This window comes from Heptranchias perlo, chromosome 7 (assembly GCF_035084215.1).
Source record: "Heptranchias perlo isolate sHepPer1 chromosome 7, sHepPer1.hap1, whole genome shotgun sequence".
Classification (NCBI taxonomy): domain Eukaryota; kingdom Metazoa; phylum Chordata; class Chondrichthyes; order Hexanchiformes; family Hexanchidae; genus Heptranchias; species Heptranchias perlo.
In genome coordinates this window covers 20027986-20039088 of record NC_090331.1, presented here as the reverse complement: position 1 = coordinate 20039088, position 11103 = coordinate 20027986, and the positions used below count along the sequence as shown (strand labels likewise).

General features: G+C 41.2%; 1 protein-coding gene across 1 annotated transcript in view; it reads left to right on the top strand.

Annotated features, from left to right (window-relative positions):
- Nucleotides 1-366: 366 nt before the first annotated feature.
- parp14rs3 (poly(ADP-ribose) polymerase family member 14-related sequence 3) overlaps nucleotides 367-11103 on the top strand; it is a 98971-nt gene continuing 88234 nt past the window's right edge. Inside the window, exon 1 of the mRNA XM_067987154.1 lies at nucleotides 367-692. Coding sequence (XP_067843255.1) covers nucleotides 524-692 — 169 coding nt within the window. The 5' untranslated portion in view covers nucleotides 367-523. The remainder of the gene's footprint in view (nucleotides 693-11103) is intronic.

Here is an 11103-nt window from a genome sequence, read left to right as displayed (position 1 = left end):
TCTATGAGCCATGACACCCAGAACTCATGGGTACATGCCTGAAAAGGATGTTTGGAGGAACATCATACCTATGTGTGTAGGCTCTGAGATCAGTCTTTTAAGATTGGGGAAGTGGTCAGTGTGAACGGCCATTTGATAACCAGTTTTCTTCATTAACAGACAAGGAGCAAAAATACACCCATTCCCTAATGGATGAACTGGAGACTGAGGAGATCGATATATGTCCTTAAACTGCTGTCCAGAATAGAAATAATAGGTTATTTAGAAATAGGCCAATAACTCGAACATTTGGAATCTAACAGGGAGTTTCCAAATGTAGATCTTTTTTCTAACCTTTCACTTTCGATTCTTGCTGGGCACACGGAAGTTTATTTCCGAGCATCATTCAGTAGAGGATCTGGACATTAAAACTATTGGTTTCCCATTTAAAAAACAGTTGGAAACAGCCAAGAAACAATTGACCTTGCTCCGGGGATCGCTAGGAGTCGAGGCCGAATCTTTGTTCAATGAGGAAAGTCAAGGGATGGCTGGATTCCCCGTGTTAGTCGAAGGGCTGCCTGTCGACCTGAACTCTGTCAAAAGTAAACTAGCCATTTATTTTCAAAGTAAAAAGAAATCTGGTGGAGGAGAGTGTGAGATTAAAGCGCACCAGGACCGGAGGAAATTCCTGGTGTATTTTAAAGATGAACAAGGTAAGAAATTTAGACAGGCATCGAGATTGTCCTGGAGTTTAATATTTCCCACTGTGAACTATTGACCACTTACTCAACTTGCGATTACGTCGAAGTCAATTTAATGGTGTACCTGTTATGTCGCTACTGCTCTGAGAACAAACGATAAGGCAATTTCTGATATCTGGGGAGTGTCATTATTGTTAACTGTCTTGTTTTTTTGAGGGCAAATGACCCGATCTCGCACCCAGTGAATCGGCCCCATCTCGAACTCGGGCTCCCTCTCCGCTGGGAGCACACGATCAATGAATTTACCTTTTGATGTTATATTGAGTGTTCTCAGCCATCCACTAAAACCAAGCATTACCACCGCTGGCATGTTTTACTTGAACCATTCATGTACATCGAAGAGTAAATTCATTGATCCCAGGCTCCCACTGGGAATTTGCACTTGAAAGCAGCGCAAGTCTGCATACTTTGAGTGATTGTAAACAATTTTACAACACCAAGTTATAGTCCACCTGAGGAAGGAGGAAGCCTCCGAAAGCTTGTGAATTTAAAATAAAATTGCTGGACTATAACTTGGTGTTGTAAAATTGTTTTCAATTGTCAACCCCAGTCCATCACCGGCATCTCCACATCATGGCTACTTTGAGTGAGTAATCATTCAGGATATTTGTGCTCATCCTATGTTTTGGTGTTATTTGCATCTTTTATAGTTTTCACTATTCTCTGACTGCCCTATTATTGTAGTGCAGGAATGGGAGCAGGAAGTTACAAAGGGACATAGGCAGATTAGTGAGTATTTCCTCTGGTTGTGGAATCCAGAACAAGAGGGCATAGTCTTAACATTAGAGTCAAGCCATTCAGGAGGGAAATCAGGAAGCACTTCTTCACACAAAGGATAGTAGAAATCTGGAACTCTCTCCCCCAAAACTCTATGGGTGCTGAGTCAATTGAAGCTTTCTAGACTGAGATCGATAGATTTTTGTTAGGTAAGATGTTGAGACATGGGATGAAAGGAATTAAGTAGAAAATGAGCAGAAAGGACAGTTGGGATTTATACTAGTGTGTGTGTGACTTCCACACCGCCTGAGGAAGGGGAAAGCCCCCAAAAGCTTGTGGGATTAAAAATAAAATCGTTGGACTATAACTTGGTGTTGTAAAATTGTTTACACGTGATTAAATTAGCAGAAGACAAAGGCCCTGATCACCTCAGCAATTGATTAAATTAGCAGCGTTAAAACTCATTTACCACAGGCTGAAACTGGGAGCAGCTGAGACTGCTGAGGGTAGCACAAACGGAGAAAAGGGTGATGTACCATATAAGGCAATGCACAAACTTATGACCAATCACAGAGTTAAGAGAAATAAGCAGAAGATTTGAACGTATGAAAAAGGATGATTCGATTAAAGCTATGATACTGTCTGAAGAGCTCGTGCCTAGGCTTCACTGTATCCTGTTTAGCGCACTGTAACATTGAAATAAAGGACCGAGTCTGCCTATCATTTTATCCGAATGATTTAACTTCATTCAACTTCAAAGGGTATCAAGGAATATGGAGCAAAGGGGGTTGAGGTACAGATCAGCCATGATCTAACTGAATGTCAGAACAGTCCTGCAAGGAAAGGAAAGGGTGGATCTGGTTGGGCAGTTCCCCGACCAGATGGTCAGTGCCATTTGGCAGGACGTCTCGTCACCTGAACTGACAAACAGGCACCAGGATGTAGCCTGGATGGTAGTGAGAAGGGCCTTCCCAGTGCGGTCCTTCCAACACGCAGGGAATATCAGCGCCACCGCGAGCTGTCCTCGAGGCTGTGGCGGGGACAAGACTGTCGTCCATGCCCTGGTGGACTGCCCCTTTGCACAGAAAGTACGGAGAGAGATGCATTGGTATCTGTCCCGGTTCATCCCCAACAGTTCGATAATTCAGGACGCTGTGCTCTATGGGTTGTTCTCCGGGACACACACTGAGACAGATATCAACCTCTGCTGGAAGACCATCAACTCAATGAAGGAGGCCCTTTTGTCCACCCAAACCTGTTGACCTTCCAGCTGAAGGAGCTGTCCACAACCGAGTGTTGCCGACTGGCCTACTCCAAGGTCCAGGAGTATGTGCTGCGGGACGTACTGAAGCGAGGTGCTGCCTATGCAAAGGCTGTATTGGGAAAGGCCACTGTATAAAGCCACCCCACTTTGAATTGCACAGAATGTTTTCGAAGATATGTTCTGTGTTTTGAATTGTAATAATGAGATCATAGTGTGTACGATCTGCATTGTGTTGGTTGGAACTATATTGCTTGAAATTGTGTCCTTTTACATTGAGCTGTGCGTATCTTTAAATTTTATGAAATAAAGTATATTTTAAAATATTAAAAAAAGTGCTTGAGGACCTGAATGGCCTGCTCCTGTTCTTATGTTATGGTAATGAAATATATATTTTTTACTATTATGTTTTGCCTCTGCTGCTCTGCTTGTTTCCAGGTCTCTCTTTGCCCCTCTCTGCTCACCTGTTTAACCCATTTCTGTATTTTCCTATATTGCTCCCAGTGGACTCCTTCCTTAATCCCCCTGCGGGATTTGTAGAGATGACTGTTCCTCTTTATATCAGTATTATAACTGTGAAGTATCCCAAAATTCAGTTATATCTTGTGATAAATTGTGCTTCTTTCTCTCCGTTGACTGTAAAAATTCAAGAGAAAGAGTATGTGATGTGATAATCAGTGACTAGCTACAGGTGGTCCTTAAAACACTGCAAGGTAGATTTTCAACTTGCCTTTTGGGAGTAAAACTGACGTAAATCGTCCACCTATTATAGGAATCACTTGATTTTTGTTTCCATTGAAATCAGTAATGGGCAGCCAATCCATAATGCCAATGTTACTGCCAAGCAGCAAGTTGAAAATCTACCTTCGTATATAAATATATAAAAACTATAGAAACTATTTAGGATATATCTGGCTTACCAGCATTAGAGGAACTGAAAGTATTTGGATATGAAAACAAAGATTTATCTTCTTTCCTGGAACACATTTTTGCTGACTGTAATGTTCCTCTGCAGGACTGCCAGTTGCATTCCAAGGTGTTCCGTGTACCATGCCCTGTGTTTACGCGAAACCTTTATTACAAAAGGAAGATAAAAATAGATATGACCAAGAACAGCAGGACAGCACATGTTAGTAATGGTTCTGCTGTTGCCATTTATAACTCCTCTAGACCCATCTTTTGCTTCTTTACTTGTCCCAATACCACTCCCTCTTGCCTTGCACCATCACTCCTTTTGTCATTTAAAGAGTTCTGCCCACCACCCTATCACAGACCTTCCGTTTTGTACTTTCCTCCCCTCCTCCACCACCCCCTCTTTCCCTGGCTCTGTACTTGCTTATAAACTTTTAAATCTCTAACTTCTTCCAGTTCCGATGAAAGGTCATCGACCTGAAACATTAACTCTGTTTCTCTCTCCACAGATGCTGCCTGAGCTGCTGAGTGTTACCAGCATTTTCTGTTTTTATTTCAGATTTCCTGCGGCCGTAGTATTTTGTTTTTATTTGAATGAACATGAAAGGGTCAATTCACTCGGTCACCTTTTGTTCCTCCTCCCATTTTACCATCCAACTGCATTTTCAATGAGCCTATTTGTTTATTACTTGTCTGGCAGATTATTCCAGCTACTTACCTTTTTGAGTAAAAAATTCTTCCTGAAATCTGTTTAAAATTGACTTTTCACCAATTTAAATTTATGTAGTCTGTCCAACTTCCTGAGCTTACTTTGAAGTAATATTCTGGGTTGACTTTATCTGTAACATTTAATAATTTATAAACCTTGAAGTGGTCCTGCATTCTTTCTAGACTTGATCTTGTCTAATTTTTTCCCTCTAGTTCATTCCCTTTATCTGCTACAAAAAGAGGCACTGGCATTGGAAAGGGTACAGAGCTCAGTCTTGCTGCTATCTTTGAACCCTTCTCAATGCCTGTGTCTCTTTTTGTAGTGTGGTGATCAGATCTGATCACAGAAGACTCCAAATATGGTCTGACCAGTCTATTACAAAGTGGTAGCTTAACCTCTGTAGATTTAAATAGAGTTACATAGAGTCTACAGCAGAGATACAGGCCATTCGGCCCTACTTGTCTATGCTGGCGTTTATGCCCCACATGAGCCTCCTCCACCCACCTTCATCTCACCCTATCAGCATATCCTTCTATTCCTTTCTCCCTCATGTGTTATCCAGCTTCCTTTTAAATGCATCTATTCTATTTACCTCATCTACTCCCTGTGATAGCACATTCCACATTCTTACCACTCTTTGGGAAAATAAGTTTCTCCTGAATTCCCTATTGGATTTATTAGTGACTATCTTATATTTATGACCTCTAGTTTTGGATTCCCCCACAAGTGGAAACATTTTCTCTATGTCTACTCCATCAAACCCTTTAATTATCTTAAAGACCTCTATCAGATCACCACTCAGCCTTTTCTTTGCTAGAGAAAAGAGCCCCAGCCTGTTGAGTCTTTCATGATAAGTATATCCTCTCAGTTCTGGTAACACCTTCTTCAATGCCTCTACATCTTTTTTATAATATGGAGACCAGAACTGTGCAGAGTTGTACAAGTGTGGTCTAACCAAGGTTCTATACAAGCTTAACATAACTTCTCTGCTTTTCAATTCTATCCCTCTAGAAATGAATCCCAGTTTTTATGGCCTTGTTAACCTGCATCTCCTCTTTTAGTGATTTGTGTATCTGTACCTCTAGATCTCTTTGCTCTTCTGCCCCATTTAGACTCTTACTATCCAAGCAATATTTGCCCTCCTTATCCTTCCTACCAAAATATACCACATCACACTTATCTATATTTGCCATTTACATGCCCATTCTGCAAGTTTATTAATGTCTTTCTGTATTTTGTCACATTCTTCCTTAGTATTAACTATACCTCCTAATTTGGTGTCATTTGCAAATTTTGAAATTGTACTTCCGATTGCGGAGTGCAAATCGTTGAAGTAAATGGTGAACAACAGTGGTCCCAGCACCAATCCCTGTGGAACACCACTTCCCACCTTTTGCCAGTCTGAATAGCTACCCTTTACCCCTACTCTCTGTTTTCAGTTTTGTAGCCAAATTGCTATCCATTCTGCTACCTGCCCCCTGACTCCACATGCTCTGACCTTAGTCATGAGACTACTATGCAGTACTTAATCGAAGGCCTTTTGAAAATTCAAATATATTACATCTACTATCTTAACCTTGTCTACTCTTTCTGTTACTTCTTCAAAGAATTCAATAAGGTTGATCAAGCACGACTTTACCTTTTGAAATCCGTGCCGACTATATTATATTTTCAGTTTCTAGATGTTTTTCCATTACATCTTTGAGCAAAGATTCCATTATCTTTCCTAACATCAACGTTAAGCTAACTGGTCTATAGTTCCCTGGACTTTTCTATCTCCCTTTTTAAATATAGGAATCATATTAGCTGTCCACCAGTCCTCTAGCACTATTCCATTTCCTAATAAATTTTTATATATATGTAACAGTGCCTCTGCTATCTCTTCCCTAGATACTTTTAATATGCGTGGATGCAATCCATTCGGATCAGGTGTCTTATCCTCTCTAAGTTTGATCAGTTTATCAATTATCTCCTCTCTTTCTATCTTAAATGTCTTTATTTTTTTTGATCTTCTTCTAATGTCATACACACCTTGTTAGTCTCCCTGGTAAATACTGAGGCATAGTAACTATTCAATATTTTTGCCATTTCATGTCATTACCTGTGAGTTTATCTTGTGCATCCCTTAGGGGCTCTCTCCCTAATCTGATTTTTCTTTTGTTATTTATGTGTCTGTAGAATACTTTACTATTTGTTTTTATATTCCTTGATAATTTAATTTCGTAGTTCCTCTTTGCTTTCCTAATTGTTTTTATGAATTCATTCCTAACTTCTTCATATTTCCTTTTATTTTTTTTTATTAATTCATGGGATGTAGGCATCCCAAATTGCCCTTGAGAAGGTGGTGGTGAGCCACCTTCTTGAACCGCTGCAGTCCGTGTGGTGAAGGTTCTCCCACAGTGCTGTTAGGAAGGGAGTTCCAGGATTTTGACCCAGCGACGATGAAGGAACGGCGATATATTTCCAAATCAGGATGGTGTGTGACTTGGAGGGGAACGTGCAAGTGGTGTTGTTCCCATGTGCCTGCTGCTCTTGTCCTTCCAGGTGGTAGAGGTCGCGGGTTTGGGAGGTGCTGTCGTAGAAGCCATGGCGAGTTGCTGCAATGCACCCTGTGGATGGTACACACTGCAGCCACTGTGCGCTGGTGGTGAAGGGAGTGAATGTTTAGGGTGGTGGATGGGGTGCCAATCAAGCGGGCTGCTTTGTCCAGGATGGTGTCGAGCTGCACTCATCCAGGCAAGTGGAGAGTATTCCATCACACTCCTGACTTGTGCCTTGTAGATGGTGGAAAGGCTTTGGGGAGTCAGGAGGTGAGTCACTCGCCGCAGAATACCCAGCCTCTGACCTGCTCTTGTAGCCACAGTATTTATGTGGCTGGTCCAGTTAAGTTTCTGGTCAATGGTGACCCCCAGGATGTTGATGGTGGGGGATTCGGCGATGGTAATGCCGTTGAATGTCAAGGGGAGGTGGTTAGACTCTCTCTTGTTGGAGATGGTCATTGCCTGGCACTTGTCTAGCGCGAATGTTACTTGCCACTTACAGCCCAAGCCTGAATGTTGTCCAGGTCTTGCTGCATGCAGGCATGAACTGCTTCATTATCTGAGGGGTTGCGAATGGAACTTTATTCCTTTATTGTCTATGTACTTAGTGTTTGTTTATTTTTTTTAGTTTCAATTTTACCCTTATTTCTTTATTCATCCATGATATTACATTATTGGCTAGTTTGTTCCTGTTTTTTAGAGGAATATATTTCTCATGAACTCTATTAATCACCGTACCCTACTTTCTGACTGTAGGGTTGACTTTGTGTTGGGAGCCATGCCTGCTTTAAGTGCATATCGGAAATCCAGGTGCTGCTGTGCACGATTTTCTGACCATTTAAATTAATAGTCAGAAAATCATGTCTTGAATTTTGGATATGAGCTTTCAGCATAGGAGGCTCCCTGCTGGAAAATGATCCTGTTTACATCTCAGTATTCTGGTAGCTTTTTAATTTCTTTGCCACGTTGTCCCAACCTTAAAAGTGATGAGCCCATGATCAGTCCCAGGATTGCTTTCTCAGTCTCTGCATGCTAATTCAGTTCCATTCATTATATATGTCAGACACTTTTTTTTTGTCCTGTATTTCAGTGTTAAATTTTATTTGTAATTTTTCTGACCAGTTGTGGAATTGGTCTAAATCATTTTGCAGATTTTTCACTACTTCTCTATAGCATTTCCTAATTTAGGTTTGTCAGCAAAATTTGCCAAGCTGACATTTTGGGGTATATTTTAATTTTCGCTGCTTGGCGGAAAACAGCCGGTAGCGGATCGGCTGCCCATTATACACCATGTCCGATTTTCCTTTCCAGCCACTTCAGTTTGGGTTGGCAATATCTGTGGTGAAAGTTAAAATCTACCCCTTGGTTTCAGCATCCAAGTCATTTACTGCCAAGACACTTTATCGTGTTTACATCGAAAGAAAAGCACAGATTTGCAATTGGTGATCGTCATTGAGATACTGATCATATGTAATGCTATAAAAGTAATAAATGTAAGGAATCTTACAACACCAGGTTATAGTCCAACAGTTTTATTTGAAAATCACAAGCTTTCGGAGGCTTTCTCCTTCGTCACTCACCTGACGAAGAAGAAAGCCTCCGAAAGCTTGTGATTTTCAAATAAAACTGTTGGACTATAACCTGGTGTTGTAAGATTCCTTACATTTGTCCACCCCAGTCCATCACCGGCATCTCCACATCATAAAAGTAATAAGGCAGTGAGCAGTATGACAGTACTGTACTGTTGCCTTGAGGGCAAAATGCATCTGGCTGTTTCGGGAACAGACTCTAGCTGAAAGTTAACACTGTCACTCTGCTTTCAAATTTAGTTTTACATTTAAAAGTTTCACTGGTACAAAGGTTAGAAACAGAGAGGGAAGTGTTTACAATTTTGCAAAATTCCCCTGGTAAATACCTAGGGTTTCATCATGCCTTTATTACTTGCACAAATAACATTTTGAGCACTGTGTTCCAAAGGTATCTGATCATCTCTATTTATATAATTATATTTTACACCCCCATTCCTGATCAGAAAAATATCTATTTCTTTTGAAATGAATTAACACAAGTTGTCGTTGATAGTCTATTCCACAATCCATTACTGTTTAGGGAAAAAACAGTTTCTTCTAATCACTTTCCTCCTTGAGGGTTGTTAATTTGTACTTAGAATCATAGAATCATAGAAGTTTACAACATGGAAACAGGCCCTTCGGCCCAACATGTCCATGTCGCCCAGTTTAAACCACTAAGCTAGTCCCAATTGCCTGCACTTGGCCCATATCCCTCTATACCCATCTTACCCATGTAACTGTCCAAATACGTTTTAAAAGACAAAATTGTACCCGCCTCTACTACTGCCTCTGGCAGCTCGTTCCAGACACTCACCACCCTTTGAGTGAAAAGATTGCCCCTCTGGACCCTTTTGTATTTCTCCCCTCTCACCTTAAATCTATGCCCCCTCGTTATAGACTCCCCTACCTTTGGGAAAAGATTTTGACTATCTACCTTATCTATGCCCCTCATTACTTTATAGACTTCTATAAGATCACCCCTAAACCTCCTACTCTCCAGGGAAAAAAGTCTCAGTCTATCCAACCTCTCCCTATAAGTCAAACCATCAAGTCCCGGTAGCATCCTAGTAAATCTTTTCTGCACTCTTTCTAGTTTAATAATATATTTTCTATAATAGGGTGACCAGAACTGTACATCGTATTCCAAGTGTGGCCTTACTAATGTCTTGTACAACTTCAACAAGACATCCCAACTCCTGTATTCATTGTTCTGACCAATGAAACCAAGCATGCTGAATGCCTTCTTCACCACCCTATCCACCTGTGACTCCACTTTCAAGGAGCTATGAACCTGTACTCCTAGATCTCTTTGTTCTATAACTCTCCCCAACGCCCTACCATTAACGGAGTAGGTCCTGGCCCGATTCGATCTACCAAAATGCATCACCTCACATTTATCTAAATTAAACTCCATCTGCCATTCATCGGCCCACTGGCCCAATTTATCAAGATCCCGTTGCAATCCTAGATAACCTTCTTCACTGTCCACAATGCCACCAATCTTGGTGTCATCTGCAAACTTACTAACCATGCCTCCTAAATTCTCATCCAAATCATTAATATAAATAACAAATAAGAGTGGACCCAGCACCGATCCCTGAGGCACACCGCTGGTCACAGGCCTCCAGTTTGAAAAACAACCCTCTACAACCACCCTCTGTCTTCTGTCGTCAATCCAATTTTGTATCCAATTGGCTACCTCACCTTGGATCCCGTGAGATTTAACCTTATGTAACAACCTACCATGCGGTACCTTGTCAAAGGCTTTGCTAAAGTCCATGTAGACCACGTCTACTGCACAGCCCTCATCTATCTTCTTGGTTACCCCTTCAAAAAACTCAATCTTAGTGTAAATTTTTCCGGTTGTGCATTCCTGGTGGAGAGCCTTACCTGCGGGGAGCCCATATTGACAAATCGCGGGCATGCAGCACATTTTGAGTGAGACTCCATGAGAGAATGCACAATTGGAAAATTAATCCTCTTGTATCCTCCTGCTTGTGCTGACTGTCCTCCTTATATCTATATTATCCACTGTTTCTCAGCAGTTTAAAGATCCGTATGGCATGCTCTCTCAATCTGATTTAAATTCTTGCACAAACTGATTATTTTGGTAATTGAATATTAATTTTGGTTTATGTTGAAGTTCTTTATGTTGAAATAAATACAAGAGATTCAGTTTAAGTTTTCTCTCTTATGTTATTGTTATATTAGTATCTTGTGGCCATGTAAGTATGGCAAGGACTTTTGCAGTATGCTGTTGCTCTATCTCAGAGCAGCTCTTTTACCTCCACCAAAACCCAGCCCATATGATGGTCCGGCATTGGCAAAGCATATGTTTGCCCCAGCGTGTTATCTGTAGATAATACATAGCCCATATATCGGTGCACATCATGATGTGTGGGAGCCTTTATTACACCAACCTAATAGTGCAACTCCTTCAGGCAAGTGGATGTGGCAGGAGGCAGATGCTTATTTCTTTTAGTATTTGTTTGTGGGATGTGGGCAGAACTGGCACACAAGTAGGGATAGCAAGCTCCCTTCCCTGAAGGACATTAGTGAACCAGTTGGGTTTTTACAATAATCCATGGTAATTGTCCTGGTGCTAGCCCACAAATTACCAGATGTGTTGAACTCATGGTGGGATTATGAACTC